Source organism: Chamaea fasciata, unplaced genomic scaffold (assembly GCF_029207755.1).
Source record: "Chamaea fasciata isolate MVZ Bird 193981 ecotype frontalis unplaced genomic scaffold, bChaFas1.0.hap1 SCAF_2, whole genome shotgun sequence".
Taxonomy (NCBI): Eukaryota; Metazoa; Chordata; class Aves; order Passeriformes; family Sylviidae; genus Chamaea; species Chamaea fasciata.
The window spans coordinates 103,597,176-103,616,550 of NW_027094087.1; the positions used below are offsets into that span (position 1 = coordinate 103,597,176).

Sequence of the window (19,375 nt, forward strand, 5' to 3'; positions counted from 1 at the left end):
CACAGTTCAGTTGTCCAATCAGGAGAAAAAAAAACAGAAGACTTTCACTGAGCCACATTTTAGGGAATCCAAGAATTAAAGTTCTCGATTGTGGCTATCAGGTTACTCAGCATCATTTTAATAGAAATTAAGAGAAATGGCAATAAATGGAAAACATGCAGTCAAGTATAGATAAGCTCCAACTATTTCCATCCTTGCTTTCAACATCTGAACAACAGCATAGGGTAAACAAATTTCAGGAACCTTTAAAATTTTAAAATATTTTCCACTATTAATATAAAAATGTACCGAGGTAGCTAAGCAAGGATTTGGATGGGGTACTGAATTTGACAGGGATATCCAGAAGTTTAGACTGTGTTTTGTGAAGGGAAGGGGGGGGCAGTTACATTGGGAGGTGGAAGGAGGGATTACCTGCATGCTTGGTGGTATGATTCTGTAGTACTTACCAGAGTCAGTGATCTACTAACTTTAGAAAATACGGTACCTGAATTTTACTGGCAGTCAGAAGCACATCTCTTTTTTTTTTAATTTCTAATAAAATAATTGCATTTAAAATTTTTATATTTGTTTTGATAATGTCTTTTGTATGCTTTGCATGTGTATAAATACATTTCATTATGTATAGCCATGTATACATTCTGCAGCAGTGGTCATCTTAAAAGATTGCTCATTGCCACTGAACTTGGATGTTACTAAAACAATTATGGGATGATAATGGGTATAGAACTGTTTCAGAATGTAAGTATTAAAAGGCAATTTCAGTCAGTTTGTATAGCTTAGTTTTCAGAAGGCCTTAGGCATGTTATTGATTAAATTCTCATTTAGGAAGAAAGTAGGAGCCTTTATATGCACCTCTAAGTTGGACGGTGTGGTAACTTGGCTGTGTGATATAGAACGGTCACAGTTGTCTTTTACTCAGAGGAGCACAGAGTGATGCTGGTTGTCATTCTTACTCTGCTGTGTGGCAGCGTAAATAGTCCCCTTTCTAACCAACCTGGTGGGAAAAGTCAATATCCCATCAGCAAAGGAGGTAAACACATCAGGAGCTGTGTCCTCTCTCATCTTCCCCTGCTCTGTATTACTACAGTTCTTTAAATCTCCTCTCCCCAGTCATCAGATGCACTTGTGTCATTCAAATGCATGGTGCTGCAGGCACAGCCCTGCCTGCCTCTCCTCCCGGAGCTCCCAGCTCCCATTCTCTTATAATTGAAACTTAAAATTGGCCTCATTACTTCAACGAGGCCCCTCATATTTCTCCTTTTTTTCAGTCCACCCTTTCCTACCTGCCTCTACAAGGGTAATTGCATCGAAGAAATGTTTGAAGCATACTGTCAGAAAGGTTATTGCGTATAATTGGAGTTTAGATTTAGTGTTGGGGGGAGCTGGGAGCTCTGCTAGTGGGATGGCTGGAGCCCTGAAGCCTGAATTGGAGCTGTACATGGGCCTGTATTTCTGTTCCCTACTTTCAGCCCTGATGTATTGTTTGCCTCAATGTTCTAATGATTAATGTGCCTTCCTGCTCTGTTCACATGTGCCAGCTGTTCACATTGATGTATTTTACCTTGGTCCCTCCAGAGCTCCAGGAAGCTTTAAACTATTTTGGCCTAATGTTGAGGTATAAGGAGAGTATTTTCCGCAGTTCCTTGGTATAAAGAGCATGGTTTGGCTAACGTGTGAGCAGTTGCAAGTGAACCCACTTAGTGTAATGCATAAACAAGTGAGAGCTCAATTTGTGGCAAAGTAGGATTGGTGTTTTTATGGATGTGGTTAAGACAATTTTCAAGGTTTGTTTAACGTAACCCTGTATCTAAATACTTTCAGAATCGTTAAATCTGTTTATGGCATAGTGACTTCAGCCTGTTAATGAGCAGATTCACGTAATCAAGCTTTTATTGTATTGTAGTTGTAGTTTAAGGAAAATTCAATTCTGCTAACAGACTTTAAGTCATTACTGCCTGTATAACAGTAAAAACGTGGTATCTTTAACAAGGCATCTTCCTCTGTTTGCTTACTGCCCGGACACAAAACTGAATGTGACAACACAATACATATCTTCTTCACTACAATGCATGAAAGGTGCTTATCAAAGTGCTTTTAATCAACGTATTCACTTACTCAGGCATTGTTAATTTAAATTTTAATTTAATTTTTAAAGACTTGATAGCTTTATGCAAAGCAGTTGACTTCAGTGGAACTTTGTGAATAACATGGGAAACCTAAGCAGGTGGCAGTTTCTCAGTAAAACACTGCTGTTTGTATTGTATCCAGAGCTAGTCTGCTGAGCTCATACTACAACATCTGAGGCTCTGCAGAAATACTTGTAAATCCTCAGGGAGGAGAAATTCACAGACCTCAAAATTGTAATAGCTTTTTCTTCGCCATGCCTCCCATCCCTGCCATCTCCTCATGTAGCAGTCCTTGGCTGCTGAGATGAAGCTGTGTCTGATGGGACACCTTCATCTCAGTCGCATCACAGAGCGGTCACAAAAAAGAGTAATTTCATCCCTTAGACAGATAGACGCAAAAAACCAGAGTGTCCCTCTCCCCAAAAACCTTTTCTTAAATAAACCCACTGTTTTTAGAGACAATTGGTTTTTCATCTTAACTTGTGCTGTAGAGTAAAAGCTGTTTGAGAGAGGATGGAGGCTCCTCTGTTAGGTATTCAAAGGACAAGGAGAGTTGTGAAGGTGTCAGGGAGAAGTGAGGCAACAGCTTTCAGGCAAAGCTAATGAGCAATACAAGGAGGGTGTTGGTTGCTCATAAGACACATGCTTTACCCTGCACCTCAGTGGCTTCAAATCTTGACCTCGAGTACCTGTGCTGTGCTCTCCTAGTTCTGCTGGACCTGGAGTCCCTCCAGTCTAGAAGCAGGGAAGCTGCCTGGGAGGGCACCTTGTTTTGCAGTGTATGTGCTCTCCAGTGTTCCAAGGTGTAATTGCAGGAACAGGCTTTTGGGTAGGAGCTGGTGTTTCTAGAATGTGGAGTTGGCTGGAAAGTAGGAGCACAAGTGCACCAGATCTGCATCCACTTGGTGCTGCTGTATAATAGAGCAGTGGAATATTTTGCTTTTTTCGTCTTTGTCCACAGCTTTTATAAAGGAAAATTGGGACAATCACCCAAACAAAATTCCTTGGGTATTTTTTTAATGGCATAAAATTTAACAAAAAAGCCCCAGCAGAAATAGAACAGCTTGACCTTTGCTGCTGAGGTATGTACAGACTCAGGTGCATGACTTTGCACACACATAAAGGTACAGGTGAGTAAATGTCTTGTCCTCCAGACATCTCTCATCAAGCATTTGGGAGCCTCTTCATGTGTCCGGTGAACCTGATATCTCCTGGTTGAGACACTTGGCATCTTCTCTCTATTTTAGGGTAAAGTAGCATGGAATTCCCCTTGCTTGTGCTAATTCCCTTTCCTTCCAGTGCCTCTGAAGTGCTCAGGATTGCAATTCCCATCCTGCACGAAAGGTGCATTTGAGAACACACAAGACTGGTGATAAGTCTGTCCCAGGTTGTGCCAGTGCCAGTATTAACAGCAGGGATGAGGGACATGAATTGGACATGAATTGTGATCCTCTGCATAGTTCTCACTAAGTTAAGGCACCTGCCCCTTTTAAATGAGATCCTTTCAGAGCCAGCCCAGCTATTGCTTACTTTCTCTGCTGTGATTTAGTGAACCCCCATTTCACTCCAGCCAGATGGCAAAACTGGACTAGGGGTGGCTCTTGCCAGTTTTCCCTCTGTTCCTGTGCTGGTGGGGCTGAGGGAACTTCAGCCTTGGCTCCATGGCCAAGGTTCACCATGGCCCCTCACCAACTCGTGCAGGAAAGGCAGGGAATGCAGGAGAATGTGGGAGAGCTTGCCACCAACGTGCTCTTTGCGAACTACAGCATTCACTTCATTTTAAAATACCTTGATTCACAGTCTAATGAAATGTAAAAATCCTGTCTTTTTGAGGTCATTTAATCCCTCTGTGTTTTTTGGGTTTTTCCCCTTTGTTCTTCTAGAGTATTTGAAGAAGAAGAGAGACTACCCACTCAGGGGGGACGTTTCTGAGGCCTACAAAAGACTGAAGAGCACCGTAGACAAATGCCTGTCCATGAGTGGCTACTCAGAAGTGAACCTTGGCAAACTCTTCACCGGCAGTATAGGAAGATCTGTGGGAGAGTCCAGTAATGAAAGACAGTGATTGATTAAAAATGGGGGGAGGCTAGTCCCTTGTTTATCAGTAATGATCTCTTCAGCAATACTCTATTTTCAGTATGTACAATGATGTTTTAATAATCTTGTCTCTTTGGAGGAGGAAGAATGGGAGGTGAAAACAGGATGTATGATTCTCATGGATATGAAGTATTCAAGGTGCTTTTATCTTCCTTTTCTTCACTGAGAAACCAGGGTTATTAAAATATGGAGTAGTTGATTTTTGCAATATTTTTTGTTGTGTATTTAGACCTATGAGGGAAAAGGGGGTGGGGGAATTGCTGCTTTAATTGGATAATTCCCAGTGAGAGTTGCTGGAATGTAAGTGATCCTAGACTTTGCTCCAGGGTATTTACTAGAGGTGCTCTCAGGAAGAGAGGTTAGTAGAGGTCTCAGTAGGAGCACTAATGTTTTGCCTTTTCACGGTTTATCTTCTTCCTGATCATAAACATACCAATTAAAAACAATACTAAACCTAAATGCATTTAAATGTCCTATTACCTTCTGAAAGAGGTAGGGACGCTTTACTTTGAAATTCATTCAAGAACAACTGAAACCTGGAGGTGCTAAAAATAGGGACCATCTTTTTATTATGAGTCTTTCCAAGCATCTTTAAACATAGTATTTTGCCACGTTGAAAATTTCTGTGTCGATGTAAAGACATGCACGTGAACAAAACCCATTTCTCACATACAGAAGATATAAATGTGTTTCATTTCAAAGTATTTGAAAGTAAGCAATCAGTAGGGAAAAATATTTTTGGGATGGCATTGTAACCAATAACAGGGGAATGGAAAGCAGCAAATCATAGTTACTGTTCTGTAATAATTACTGTGTTGGAGGTTTTACAGTTTTTACAAACAAATTGTATTTTTCATTTACTTCTAATAAAATGACAAGCAGATATGACAAGAGAATAAATTTGGGTACATGCTTTTGTACACAAAATATTGTACACTGTTCGCCGTTAAGTTTGAAATGTGATATATTAATGTAACATTATAAAAATTGCTTTAAAATCTTAAACAGTATAAAATGTAAAGCTTTTTCACACTCGAAGGAAAAAAAATAAAGTTTTCTAGTAAAAAAGAATTTGATTCTATGATCTGATGGTTGAAAATAGGCCATGCTAGGTCATATTGCTCGGGACTTTTCCTGGTGTTATAGAATTTCTTGTGTGTCTGTTTTAAGGATGAACAGCCATTAACAAAGGGAGCTTGAAGAAAAAGAAGATCAGCACGAACATGTTGGGCACTGTAGGGATACGTGTGTCTGTTTGTGTTCAGAGTATTTTATGACATTCATTTGTCCCCGGCGTGGCATTTGGAAGAGGCTGTGTGTCAGTATGGGTAGTGTCAGTCTGAATATGCCTAAATACACAGTCATCTTCCTAGCAACTTTTGGAACTTTCATTCCTGCTCACCTGGAATCACTGTGGTGGTAAATGGAACCTGTGCAGTCTCTGGTGTTGTGCAGGTGTTGTGAGCTATCAGTCCTTCCCAATATGTTCAGTTGGGTTAATACTGTAAAACAGACTTCATTTGAAGTCTTGTCTTGGAAAGGTGTTGCTGCCAAGATGATGTACTGAAGTTGCAGAACTTCAAAAGATCCTAGTTTCTTGTAATTTCATGCAGGGATTTTTAGATTTTTTTGTGTCTGGCCCAATTAGGATTATGAAGATATTACTGATATTAACTGGGTAGAATGCCTTCAAAAGTGATAAGTGTGACCTTCTCCTCCAGACATTAGGTATACAAATAAAATGAATAGATATGGCATAACCTGACCCTGTGGCACTTGTATGTATCTGTATAATTACAGCTGAAGAGCCTGTTAATTTGCAAGTTTAGGGATGTTTAGATTAAATGAGAGCGTTGTGGAATGACTGTGTAGGGTGCAGCAGCACAGAGTGGCCCTGCGAGGGGCTGTTCCCCCACGCACCGAGGCAGAGGAGCTGCGAGTGGCACAGCCCCGCAGCCCCCGCCACCCCGGCCAGCCACAGTCCGGGCGGCTTGAGGATGGGAAATGAGGGCTTTTACCCCGAATGGAGGCTTTTTTTGATTCCTCTCAGCAAAGCTGGTCAGATCAGAGCTGAAGTCTTGGCAAGGACTAAACCGGATTTTTTTTTCCCCTCCCCTCTCCCTCTCTAATCAGCTCTGGGCACCGTGCCTCGTCTTGGCCCCTCAGAAAGGCTGGGAAACGCAAAATCATCTTTATAGCATTTAATATTAAATGGAGCTCGTAAATGCTGCGCTGTAAATAATTTGGGAAAGACTGAAGTTCGGAGGTTTGCATGCTGAGGCTGGTCTGGCCCGAATCGCCTTCCCTTCCTTTTCCTCCTCATATCCCCCTCCCCCACCCCGTGCTGTTAAAATTAAGGTTTGTGTTTATTTGTATTTATTTGCAGTTGGGGGAGAGGAGTGTTGATATATGGAGCCGGTGGCCAGGTTTCGCTGATGGCATATGCGATGTGAAAAAGAATTCCCATCCGCAAACACGGTTGCTGCTGTGCCAAAATCCCTCTTTTCGCCGCCAAAGGCAGTTTTCTAAGGCCGAGGCAGAGCACATCTTCCCCTTCGAATCCATCCCCGTCTTCTGCAGGGCACCTTAAATGTGCCTTAATTGAATAGTTCTCCCGCACCCTCCTTATAGCAGTTTAATAGATTAACTCATCTGTGCCAGCTTCAAATTTCAGATTAAAATTCCTTCATCCCGAAGGCAGCATTATCAGGTTGTTGGAGGCTGTTTTCAAACCTTGGTTTTGAATAGCAGCGGCTCTGCATTAATTTAACCACTAAGCTAATAAGTAGGTTTCGTTTTGTTATGCTAAGCTTTATTGCTTTTCTTTTGATCAGAATGGTGTTGTTGAGCAAAGCAGCAGACAAGGCATTCTTTGATGAGGGAATTAGCGCTCTATTCTTCCTCTATTATTCATAGCACAGTGGAATATGTAAGTACCTGAGGGTGTCAAAGGAGAGCAGGCTCTATTGCAAAGTGTTCGCCTTGTTTCTCTCAATAGCTGACTATGAGATGATAAACCGCTTAATACACTGCACTAATTGGATGAGAGCAAAAAGAGATGGGAATTAAGGCACGGCGAAAGGAGAAAGTGCTACCAGCCTTCATTCACTCTTTCACCACTTTAACAGCACCAAAGGAGGCACAAGCTTTCTATAAGCAGACTAGGGGTTTTGTGCGGAGATAAAATGAACCTGTTAGTGGATTCAGGTAATACACTAATTATTGCACAGTATAAATACCACTACTGGTTTTATAACACGGAGGTAAACTTCTTTTGAGAAGGTTATAGGATTGCTTGGCAGCAGTATAGATCCTAATAAGAGACCAGAGTAATAACCCCCTGGATTAACAAAATTGCTGCTTGCAGAAGTATGATTCGGGCTTTTACGAAGATTTCAGCAGAATGAATAAAAATGACTGAATGACATTTCTTAATGCCTAATGGCTTGATAATGATTCCCTTTTCTTTGAGGCAAAAATGTATATTTCAGGCTGCACTGTTAATAACGTCCAAGGAACAAGCCTTATTTTCCCATAAATTTTTTTTCGCGCCTATGGTGGGTTTTTAGAACTCAGAAATAGGGCTGGGGGCGGGCGGGGTTGGGGGTGTGGGATATGAAATGCCATGAGTGGAGGGGGAGCTGCGGGGAAGGGTTGCGGCGGGATCCCACGCGCGGTACTCGCTCCAGCGGCGCTTCCCGGCCGGTGGCTCCCGGAGCCGGGGTCGCCCCGTGGAGCCGCCCGCCGGGCCGGGCCGGGCCGGGCCGGGCCACTCGGTGTGCCCACGGGCTCTTCCCCGGCCCCGGGCCGCCGGTGTGGAGCGCTGCCGCGATTAAACCAAATCACCCTAAAAAAGAACCCCGCACCCCAGCGCTCCGACGGCCCGTCCGGGGGCCGGGGCTTGGTCGGAGGGGGGCAGGGTCATCACGGCCGGGGAAGGGCCGCGGGGAGTGCGGCCGGGGGGCTCCCCGCATTTCGACCCCTGCTCCGTGGAAGAGGCAGAGGGGAGCGCTGCGCCAAAAAAAAAAAAAAAAAAAAAAAAAAAAAAAAAAAAAAAAAAAAGGCGCGAGAGGAAAAAAACAAGAAAACCACCCGGGGGGGTAATAAAGGAAGAGGGAAGAAACGGAAGTTCACCTCGAAGAGAACGAAGGGGCAGGCGCAGAGAAACTTTCGTGACCCCAGAGCTGCGGGATGGCCAAGCGTTCCCCAAAATTCCAAATTTCCCCCCGCCCCCGACTTTCGGCAGCGGCGGAGCCGGGGACTGGCCCGCGCCCGCCCGGCGAGTGCCGGGGGAGCGCGGGGCACCAAGGGACGACCCCAGAGCACCCCGGGCTGCGGAGCTGGGGGGACACGCCACGGTGCCCGCGACAGAGCGCGGGCAGGTACGGCCGTGGGTGCCCCACCCGACCTCGCCATCCGCGAATCCCCTCGCAAACGGGGCTGCCGGCACTTCGCTTCCCCGCCACGCCCGAGGTACGGCCGCCGCCCCAGGCGAGCCACCCGCGCCCACCCAGACCCCGCGGGGGGGTCCCCGGGTTGGCGGGGCTCAGCCCCGGCCGCCCCGGGCCCCGGCGCCCCCGCAAGCACCGGGCTTTTTGCTTCTTTTGATTTTTTTTTTTTTTTTGTTAAACATATATTTTTGTTTATTTTCTGAACGTGGCACTTCTCCACCGGATAGCAAGGAAAAGTGTTAACAATAACGACATTACACGAAAAAGTACTGTACCATTGCCTCTTGAGGGTTTCAGAAACCTCTACAGTTAATAAGTTAAATAAAGAGTTTGTACATAAATATTTGTCTAGGAACCCTATTATATCTACAACACAGTAAGAATCTACAGAATGACAAACTTTTACAACACTACACTGAGTGCAATTGTTTTATAACTTTTCAAATATACAAAGCTCTGTTCTTTTTTTTTTATAACAATGGTATGTACAGAATCAATAATCACAGTTTAGTGACTTAAACAGTCCATATTCTAGCAGTGTATTTCCCTTTGGTTTGATATAAAAACCTTGGTTGGTGTAGTGATAAAGAATATAACAAGAAAAAGATATACCCTTTCCCCTAAGTGCACTGGTTATCTTACAGCATCAAATTAACTTTCAGTCTGCACTGGCAGCATCCTTGGTTAGCATATGCAGCTTGTTGCAACATGTAAAATAGTTCTCCAGCGCTTTCTAACTGACCAACTTAACATCCTAGGATGTGAAGGATTTTAAGATGTGGGTAGCTTTCCCCCTCTCTTAGCTTCTCTATTTTTTTTTTCCACTTTCTTAATTACAATTCTATTTCTTTTTTTTTCTTGCCAGATAAACAGAAGGAAAAATATTTAGTGTACGAAATGCTAATATATAGTAACTTTAATTAGGGCTTTTTTTTTTCTTTTTTTTCTTTTTTTCTTTTTTTTTTTATTTACTTTTTTCCCCCCCTGATTTTCAGAGGAAATGGACACGTCGTACATTTAAGAAATGTACCAGCCAAGGAGTTACTTATTCAGGAGGTTTTAAGTGTCGTTTCACTCGTATGAGGGCTGATGCGAGAGGCATTCACTTTCTCGAAGTTCCTAACTTGAGAACCTACTAGAGTCTCAGCTGCTGGTCCTCTTTTTTTAAAAAATCATTATTATTTTTCCCCCCGTTTGGTCTTGATTCACGCTGTCTGAGGCGACCTTTATTGATTCGCGTATTTATTCTCCTCCTCTCTCCGTCTCTCATTTTCCTCTCCCCCCTAAAAAAACCCTAACCCGCACCCCGCGGACGGCAGCCGTGCCTTAGCACACCTCTTTCCCCGTGCTGTTCCCGGGGAGGATGTTGAGCTGGGTAAGCTGGGCGGCGTGTTCCTTGGCCTTCAGCCGCAGGGCGGCGATGCTGGATGCCCGCCGGTCGGCGGCGGCACTGGCCGGGTCCCCCAGCCCCGCCGAGCCCACCGCGCCCTCGGCGGCCGGCGCCGGCTGCCGCAGCAGGGCCGCGGCGCTGGAGGCGCTGCCCAGGGGGGACATGGTGGAAAAGAGCCTGCAAAGGAAGCATAGACGGCCGTCACCGTCGCGCCGGGCACCGCCGGCCCCGCACGGCCCCGGTGGCCTCCTTCCCGTCAAGCGCGGACGCGAGGGGACAGAGACTCACTGGAAATACCCGACGTCGGGCGGGAAAAAGATAGTTTTGGGGGAAAAAAAAAAATAAAAAAAAAGGAAAAAAAAAAAAAAAAGAGGAAAAATCGCTGAGCCTGGTCCTCTGGTCCTCCCCGACTGGCCAGAGTCAGGGCGGCAGTGACCGGGGGCTGCAGCCGGCGGAGAAGCGGAGGCACGGGGGGGAACACGCGGTGCGGGGCAGGCAGCGCCGGCTCCCCCCGGTTCCCGGACCTGTCCGCCCTACGCGAGCAGCGCGGCCGGGGCCACCCGGCGCTTCCCGCGCTTCGCCCGTGGGCTCTCCGTTCGGAGCAGCGTAGGACGGATCGCGGCTCCCGCCGGAGCTCGTCCTCATGCCAACCTGCGGCAGCTCAGCCCCGCTCATGCCCGCGGCTAAAAATCTGTCCGTGACGGTCCCCCCCGCGACGGTCCAATTACCCCCGCCCCGAGCAAAGCAGAGGCCACGCGTGCACGCAGGGAAACCCACTCAAGAGTTTACTTTCTGCGTGGGAGCGCCGCTTTCCGCAGGCCTGTCCCTCGGGGCCCTGCCCCGTCCCGGCCGCCCCCACGGGGAACCCGCGGCCGCGCTGGGGGCGAGCGGGGGAGCCGCCCCCGCCCAATGAGCGGCCGCGGCAAAAGCACGTGACCCGCGCGGCGCCCAATCGGCGCCGGCTGCCGGGCGCTCCAAGTTCGAACGCCGTGGCGGCCGCGCCGCGGGTCCCGCGTGGGGCCGCCATCCCTCAGCGCGCGCGGCGTTCCCGGCGCCATTCCCGGCGCCCCCGCCCCAGGACCCCCCGGTGCCGGTGGCGCGTGGGCGGGCGGTACCTGCCGAAGGCGGGGCTGATGAAGGCGGGGTGGCGGAACACGGCCGCGCCCAGGAAGGTGCCGAGGCCGAGCGGGGTCCCGCCGGGGGGCAGCGCCGCGGAGCCGGGGGGCGGCGGCGGCAGGCTGGGGAAGGCGGCGGCCGCGGCGGCGGCGGCGGTCCAGGCGGAGTCTAGAGCTGGGTGATGAGGAGGGAAAGGACTAGCATCAAGGTATGGACTGAGGGGGTGAGTTGCTGACAGGGGACCAGGGAAAGGCAAACCTGGGGGGTGTGTCTGAGCCCCAGCCTTTTCCCTCTTCCGCCACTTAGCCCTACGGTTCTGGAACCATACCTGAAAGCCAAAAGAAAAACCGGTTTTAATACGCCTGCCCGCGCCCTCGGAGCGGCGAGCCCCTCAGGAGCCCCGCACCGGCCCGACGGCGGCCGCTCCTCCGCCGCCCCCGAAGCGGGCTCACCCCAGACGGGCTCGGCCCGCGGGGGCCACGCGTGCCGGTGCCGCGCCGAGCCCCGGCCGTGCCGACGCGCGGCTCTCGGTGACACCCCCGGCCCTGTCGAGGGCCCGGGCTCCCGGAGGGGCGCAGCGGGGCAACACCCCCGCACACCTCTGCGGCAGGTCGGCGGTGCGGGCAGATATCGGAGCGGGAGGCGGCTGCCGCTGCGCTGGAGCAGCGGCAATACCATTTCCCAGGGGAACTATGCGGGAATTATTCCGCACTCACACCCACACCGCGACATTTTTTTTTTTTTTCCCGTTAAAGGGCATATTTACAAATTATATCGTTTCGGGACTGTAGACTTTTTTTCCTTCAGATTTAAAGACAGGGAAAAAAAGTCATAATTTCACTGACGTCTGAAACGAAGAAATAATTTGTGAGACAACCAAAGCAGCAAATCTAGATTTCAAGGCTGCGCTTTTAAGATCTGTTTTATGAAAGTTAGGATGCCATGGGACTGCCATCCTTTCTCTCTTTTATCCCTCCCACAAAGAAAAAAATCGTGAAATAAAACTGCTTAAAGCAGGAGAGAGGTAGAGAAAAATGAACCACATTTCAAAGGAAAATGAAATATTGCCTTGTTCCCTTAATACCAAGTGTGGGACCATCACACGCACCTACAGACAGAGACTTTAAGGAACAGACATTTGTAAATCTTTTGGGGCAGGTGTGGGCAGAGTTTTTCCTGTTATGCCCGGCTTTGTAAGCTGAGGATGAGACCTTTCTTTCCGGGAAGGCAGAAAGGCAGCAGCGCTTTGAATCTCTCCATACAGTTGTTCAGTGGGAACTGATCTCCACATACGCCTATCTGGGTACCCACGATGAAGAGGCATTGTGTTCGTGCGGGAGGCAACAGCCTGGCACCGAGGGAGCGTCTCTCCTCGCTAAAACTCAATTAGCAAGCTGTCCTCGCTACAATTCCCCCTTATTGAATTAATAAGTCTGAGTACACCCAAAGGTAAACGAAGGGACTCTCATAATTCATATTCACTTAATTACATCTTCTGCCATGAATAGAGGAGAAAGAAAGGGGGTGTCTTTCTGTTAAAAAAAGTTATTTAACTTTCCCACGACTTGTTCCCCTGAGCTGAAAATACTGATTTGCTGTCACATCTCTGTTTGACAATGGAGAAATGTGTCAACAGAAAGGAGGGGACAAATCTCATCATTAGCCCCTCTAATGCAAGAAGCTGTTGTGTATTAAATGAGCCATATGGAATTTATTATGCTTTATCAGCGCCCGATTTTAACTGTAAAGTGATTTGCTCAGCTTCAAACCCAGAGACATCTGTTTTCTGTTGGCAATCAGGGCATCCCAATGTTTATCGTCTCTTTGGTTATGAGACCCGGGTTGGGAAATGCACTCTGGTATGGGGCTGCAAACACCTTTAATAGCATTGCACTCACTCACTATTAGATCAATGCAGGCTTATTGCTATCAAAAATGGGAAATCAAATAGCATTAGCCAGCTCCTTGTGCAGGCGGAGAGGAAATCAAACAACATTTCGCCTTCAAATGGTCCTGTTTGTTCTAGCACTAAGTGGGCTTTTATGAAGCCCGATTGGAGATTTGATGGCAGCCAAATACCCGACCTGCGGCCGAGCGAGTTTCTAACAACCGAAACGGGAGCCCTGAGTTTTAATCACACGGGAATTCGCCAGCCGATGGCTCGGCCCTGCCGGGGCCGGGGCGCCGCCGAAGAGGGCCGGGCCACCCTTCCCCTGGGCGCCGCCGAGGGACGCGCCGGTCCCGGTCCCGCCGCCGGCACTCACCTGCACTCGGGCTTCTGTCAGATCGAGCCTCATGGCCAGCTCCTCCCTGGGGGAGACACAGACGCTGCCGTCAGCCCGGGGCACCTCGGGCCGCCCGCGCCCGAAATCCCGGTGCCCGAGGCGAGCGGGGCCGGGCCGCGGGCGGACACCGCCTGTCGCCGCCCTCGGCCCGGCTCCGGGCCGCCGAGCTGGGCGCCTCTCGGGACTCTAGGGTTTTGGCATCCCCTCCCCGCCGCTCCCCAAATTCGGCCGGTTCCAGCCGCAGCTGCCGTGTCGGGGACGGCAGCCGGGAAGCTCCACACGGAGGTTCACATTTCCACAATTAAGGCAAATCGGAAAACATTTAAGACACTGGAAAATGGCTCATCAACTCCGTGTCCCAGAAAGGAGCATTCCCAGCAAAACTGGGATCCTGCCGCGGCCGGAGCTCCGCGCCCTCAGGGTGTGAAAAGCCCTGGAGCAAAACCCAAAGCCGTAAAAAAAAAAAAAAAAAACCCACCAACTAAAAAAAGTGCGGTATGTCCATAGACAGCCCGGGCAGCCGCTCCCGGGGCCGGGGCCAGGCGGCGCCCCGAGGTGAGCCCCGCGGGCGATGAGCGGCTCCGAGGTCCAGGGAAAAAAAAGCCCCCGTGAAACAGTCCTGGTTCCAACGCCGCCCCCGACCGCCCAACCCCCGGGCAAAACAAACGAGAAACCGGGAGGGTCTTCGTGATCGAAAAGTGCGACTCTGGGGACTCGATCCCACTCTAGCCTTAAGGCGGGAGGGGGGACCTGCAATTTTCGATGAGTGCGAGGAGAGGGCTGGCGGCTCTGCCTCTCCCCCTGCCTGCGCTTCCCGCAGGGAAGCGGCTGGCCAGACCCGTCACCACCGAGCCCTCATTTTCAACGGGAAAATGCCCCCGAAAGTGCGGACAGAGTCGAGCCGGGACGGGCCCCGCCGGGCTCCTTGGGGGCAACTCCGGGCACCCAGAGGCCCCAACGTGCCGGGCTGGTATTTTTAGACAGCGGCGCTTTGATCTCTGCTGCTGCCGGGGCTTCCCCGGGCCAGGCTCCAGCCCACGAGCGTAACAGATCCCGGCGCGGCCGCGGTGACAGGAGGGGTGGGCAGCGGGTAAAAATAACCCCCGGCGGCGGCCATCAGGCGGGCCTGCCCGGGCTCTGCCGGCACTGGGTCCCCCCCGAGCCCGGCCCTGTTCCCCGTCTCCTCCCAGCCCGGGGGTGCCCGAGGCAGGATTCACCGCCGGGGGCGGTTTGGAGGCGGGGGTGCAGCACACTGCCGCCCCGTCCCGTCCCCCCGGGGTTCGCTCACTCCGCGCTCGGCCGGGGCCCCGGCGCCGGTACCTGGTGAAGACGTCGGGGTAGTGGGTTTTCTGGAAGGCCCTCTCCAGCTCCTCCAGCTGGTAGCTAGTGAAGGTGGTACGATAGCGGCGCTGCTTCCTCTTGAGCAGCCCCTCCTCGGAGTCGCTGCCGGCCGAGAGGCAGACGCTCTCCTCGCCATCCTTGCCCTCCCCGTCCTCGGGGTGCAGCAGCAGCTCCTCCTTGGGGGACAGATCCCCGCCCTCCGCTCCGGGGGCCGCGGTGGCGCCCCGGCGGGCATCCTTCAGCAGCCCCCCGCCGTCCTCGCCCAGCAGCTCCTCCTCCTCGTCGTCCTCCAGCTCCTCTTCCTCCTCGTCCTCCTCCTCCTCCAGCATCTCTTCGTCCTCTTCCTCCTCTTCCTCCTCCGCGGCCGGCGCGGCAGGGCCCGGCCGTTCCTCGACGTGCGCGGCGGGGCTGCCCAGCTCGTCCCGGGCGGGCGGCGGCGCCACGAAGGGCGCGTTTTCACGGTAGCTTTTGCTGCGGCTGATGCTGACCTGGGGCGCCTGGCTGATCTTCAGCGTGTCCCACGGGGCGGCGGCGGGCACGGGGCCCGCGCCCCCCTCCGGTCGCCCCTCCGGCCGGTCCCCCCGAGGCCCCGCCGCCCGCGGCGGCAGCAGCCGGCCCCCGCCCGGCCCGTAGAGCCGGCGCAGTTTGGGGGGAAGGTGCAGCTCGGCCGGCTCGAAGGGGGGACTGCCCTTAGGGGACCCTGAGCCGTGAAAATGGCGTAGACGGCCGCAGCAAATCGGACGGAGCGGGCAGGCGTGGCGGGGAGAAGGGTGCGGAGGAAAGAAAGAAAGGTAGAGAGAAGGAGAGACACGGTCAGTAGAATCTACGCGAACAGAGCCCAAGGCAAGAGCCCGGTCCCTCAGCCATCCTTCGTACACCATTTTTCACCCCCTATCCCGTCTCTCACGCCGGCCCCGCCGCTGCTCCCAGCCTGGGAAGAAATTTCTCCCGCTCGCTGAGCCCGGCCCAGCGGCCCGCTCGGGGCCGGGACAGACTGTGGGGGTCTGGCAGCCCCCGGCCTGCGCCGGTACGTCTCCGACAGCGGTCAGCGCCGGACCCCATCTCACATGGCGGGGCAGCGCTATCCCACTGCACCCGCCCGGCGGCTCGGGATTCCTCCGCTGGTTTTTTGTTTTGTTCCCCCCTCCTATAATCTTCACAACCCCCCCCCCCCCCCCCCCCCCAAGTCTGGTTTTGGTTTAGGAGGAAAGAATCCCGCCCGCCGGTGTACGGCGGGAAAAGCGGGAGCGAGGCCGCCCATGGGAGCTGCCCATCCGGGGTCCCCGCGGCTCCGGACGGGACTGCTCTCAAGTCGGGGCCGGGGGCTGCCGGCGACCCGTTATCACCGCCCCGGCTGTCGCCGGGCGCGGCCCCAGCTCGCTCGCCGAAACCCATTATAGGTTTAATGCGAACGGGCGAGGCGCTTTCCCCCCACAGAGATTACATCTCGCACCGATTTATTTTGCCTTAAAAAATTACACCTATATCGAAAGCAAGAGCAGCCTAAAGCGCCGATACCCGACCGCCAGGGAAAGAATTGTGACGAATTCCGGGCACGGCTCCGGCCGCGCTTCCTGGCAGCACATAAGCCGCTAACGAGCACGGTAACGGGATAAAGGGGAATAGCGCCCGGCCGTGTGGTGCAGGCGGGGAGCGGGGCCGAGGCCGAGCCGCAGGCAGTGCAGGGAAGGTGGGACACACACCCGGGCCTGCCCGACGCCGGGGAAAAGGAACGGGACGAGCGGAATGGGACGGGGGGGCTTACCTTGGGCGGCCTTGTCGGTGTCGGGGCGGGCGGCGATGGCGGGCAGGGTGGGCGCGGTACCGAGCAGCCGCACCTTGCAAGGGCTCCGCCGGCCCAGGATGCTGTCGATGCAGTAGGAGGACAGCAAAGTTGGCGATTTACTTTTGCACTCGGGGCGCTCGGCGCAGCTCTCCTCCGGGTAGGGGCCGCTCATGGCGGCGGCAGCGGGGCCGAGCCGTGGGGCCGGGGCGGGAGCGGCGGCGCGGACGCCCCCGCGGCGCTGCCCGGTGCCGCCGGGACGCCCGTCACGGGGGGAGTGAGCGGCGGCCGCGGCGCTCTTGAGTCCCCTCGGCTCCACGTGCGGGCAGCCGCCCCCTGATTGGCTCCCGCCGGAGGCCGGGCGGCCGCTGACAGACGGCGCCCGGCAAAGCCCGGCTCGGACCGCTCCGGATCGGCGCCCGCCCCGAGTCGCCGCGCTGCCCCCCGCCCCGCCCCTCCCGCCGCGCTCCGCCCCCGCTCCGTGGGGGCGGCAGCCGGCGGGGACCCGCTCGGGGAAGCCGTCGGGGGCGTCCGGGATGGGCGGCGGCGGAGTTTCCGCGGCACGCCTTGCCCCGTCCCCACCTCCTCGCCCCGACGGCGGCCCGCTCCCCGCCCGCCCCTTCCCTAGCCCCCGGCAATGCCCGGGCGGGATGGCGCTGGGGGATCCGCGCCGTGTTTTCCCACGGGCAGCTGCTGCCCGCCCGCGGGGCGCGGTGCTGCGCAGGGCCGCGCGCCGGCCGCGCTGGCCGCCGGTGTTTGAAATGCCGCGTCCGCGCTCGGGGCTTTCCGTGACAGCACCTGCAGCGCCGGGGCCCGACCCCGCGGAGTGCGGGAGCCGGGAAGAGCTTCCCCCGAGCAAGGCAGGGCGCGGAGCCCGGTGCGCTGCTGTCCGGCAGCGCTCTCCCTGCCCTGACAGCCTCCGCCTTTCTCCGCACACGTATCTCCCCTCCGCCGGCGCTTCCCACGCCGCTTCGGGGCCGGAAGACCTCTGACGGTTTTTTATGCTCCCTCCTTTCCCTTCCCCATTGGGCGGTCACAAGTTCAAGGCTCCCTGTCTGGTCAGGTTGGGCTCGATTTTGATGGGCACGGTACAGCTGCCTGTCCCCGCTTACGTGTGCGCTCCTGATCCCGGACTCCCCCAAGCACAAACACGTCGGAGAAACTGCTCCCGGTCACCACAAATAACCCGTCCTCTCGTTCGGGTGATGTCCAGCCCCGAGCACCGAAGCGGAGACAGCCCCATTTTCCGTGCTCATGCCACAGTTCCCGTGCGGAACTAACGTCTCCTAATTAACCCGAGAGAATTAAGAGAAAAGATAAGAAAGTGCGTGCGTGTGTCCGCGCTGGCGTGGGCTCAACGCCGTTCTGGCTGTGTCCACGCCCGTGTGCGCACACGCACACACTTCCAAGCTCTAAAGGTGCGTGTGCGGGGACAAACGTTATACCCAGAGTCGTCCCCTCCTGGGGAGCGGGGCCCCTCAGGGCTCCTACCCCTCATTCATTCCTCCTCGTTTTCTCCTGATTCGCAGGCCGGGGAGATGCCAGCGGGAAGTGCCCCGACGTGCGCGGCCGGCGGGCCCCGCGATCCACAGCGGGGCGGCCTCTGCCCGGCCCGGCTCGGCTTTGCAGGGTGCCCGTGGGCAGGGAGCAAAGCTGCCGTTTGCCGTCGGTGCTCAGCTCCAGGGAGTTTCTGCCATCCCCGGCACGAGAGGCAATTAGTTCATTACCCCAGTAACCAAAAAAGGTCCACCCCAAATCCAAAAAAAACCAACAAACAAAAAAGAAGACAGGAAGACCCAGGGGTGCCCTTGGAGAAGCTCGGCGACCAGAGGAGCTGCCACCCCTGGCCGTGCCGGGTGGCTCCACGTGGACTTTCCCACCGGACTTCCCTGCCGGGGCTTGCCCGGGAGAAGCTGCGCGGAGCCGCGGGTACAAGCGGGCCAGGAGCGGCGCTCCGGCAGCAGGGGAGGCCGGCCCGCATCTGCTTTCCCTTCGCTGCCTTGCCGTGCGCCGGCCAAGGCAGTGCGGGCGAGCCGCGACACTGCGAGTGGCGGAGCAGGGAAGGGCAGAACTGCCGCTTTGCCTGCCCGAGGTGGGGGGGCCCGTACCCGCCGCGGCACCAGTGACAGCCGGAGGGCACGGAGGACCTTCGGCGAGGCATCTGCGGGGACTTCAGCAGCGCCGAGACCATCCGGTGGCTGCCGGCGGTGCGAACCGGGGCTGCGGCGGGAGGGAGCTCGAGGCTGTCGGGGACGGGCGGAGCGCAGGAAGCCCTGCTGAGGCCTTCCAGCAGTCTGTAGCTTCTTTTCACTCCTTTCCCGCCCCGGTCCCTCGCCCCACTGTGCCTGGGTCTGGCCGGGCGGCCTCCCCTGTCCCGCTTTCCGGCGCCCCGGCAGGCCCTGCCGGAGGAAACGCGGCTCCGGCCGGCCCAGGGCGCGGGGCGGGCCCGCAGTGCTCCTGTTCGCAGGCAAAAATGCTTTGCGACGCGAGCTCTCCTGTGCCAAGTCACTTTGTTCCTTTATTTATTTTTTTAAACAAACTTTTAGTCATTTATGGTCTTTCCCTCGCCTTCTTGTCTTCCCTTCCCCCTGCAACCTGCTAATTTAACACTGGAGCGCGTTATGGCAGTGTTACAGGGAGAGAACGAGAGAGAGAAAACAACAATACTGCAATGATCCAAATGATACAGTAGAATTATAGCAATTATAGTTCTGCTCGGAGAAGAAAACCTTGCTGAGCTCAGCCAAACAAACTGATACCTTGTACGGATAACAAGCCCGGGGACT

The 19,375-nt window shown here is 54.0% G+C and overlaps 2 protein-coding genes across 4 annotated transcripts in view; one reads left to right on the plus strand and one right to left on the minus strand.

Moving 5' to 3' along the window:
* Window positions 1-5,260, plus strand: part of POLA1 (DNA polymerase alpha 1, catalytic subunit) — a 186,526-nt gene extending 181,266 nt beyond the window's left edge. For both annotated transcript variants that reach the window (XM_066176965.1, XM_066176966.1), the window contains exon 37: window positions 4,010-5,260. In XM_066176965.1, coding sequence (XP_066033062.1) covers window positions 4,010-4,191 — 182 coding nt within the window. In that variant the 3' untranslated portion in view covers window positions 4,192-5,260. The remainder of the gene's footprint in view (window positions 1-4,009) is intronic.
* A 3,681-nt stretch (window positions 5,261-8,941) lies between these two features.
* Window positions 8,942-16,858, minus strand: ARX (aristaless related homeobox). 2 transcript variants are annotated; one of them, XM_066176969.1, is made up of 6 exons: window positions 16,572-16,858; window positions 14,786-15,506; window positions 13,445-13,490; window positions 11,439-11,508; window positions 11,180-11,354; window positions 8,942-10,241 (listed from the first exon to the last, which is right to left on the minus strand). In XM_066176969.1, exons 1-6 carry the CDS (start codon window positions 16,762-16,764, stop codon window positions 10,001-10,003), a joined length of 1,446 nt encoding a protein of 481 aa, XP_066033066.1. In that variant the 5' UTR covers window positions 16,765-16,858; the 3' UTR covers window positions 8,942-10,000. The 2 variants fall into 2 exon arrangements, with proteins under 2 accessions (XP_066033066.1, XP_066033064.1); XM_066176967.1 differs by having other exon boundaries at window positions 11,180-11,508.
* Between the last annotated feature and the right edge of the window lie 2,517 nt (window positions 16,859-19,375).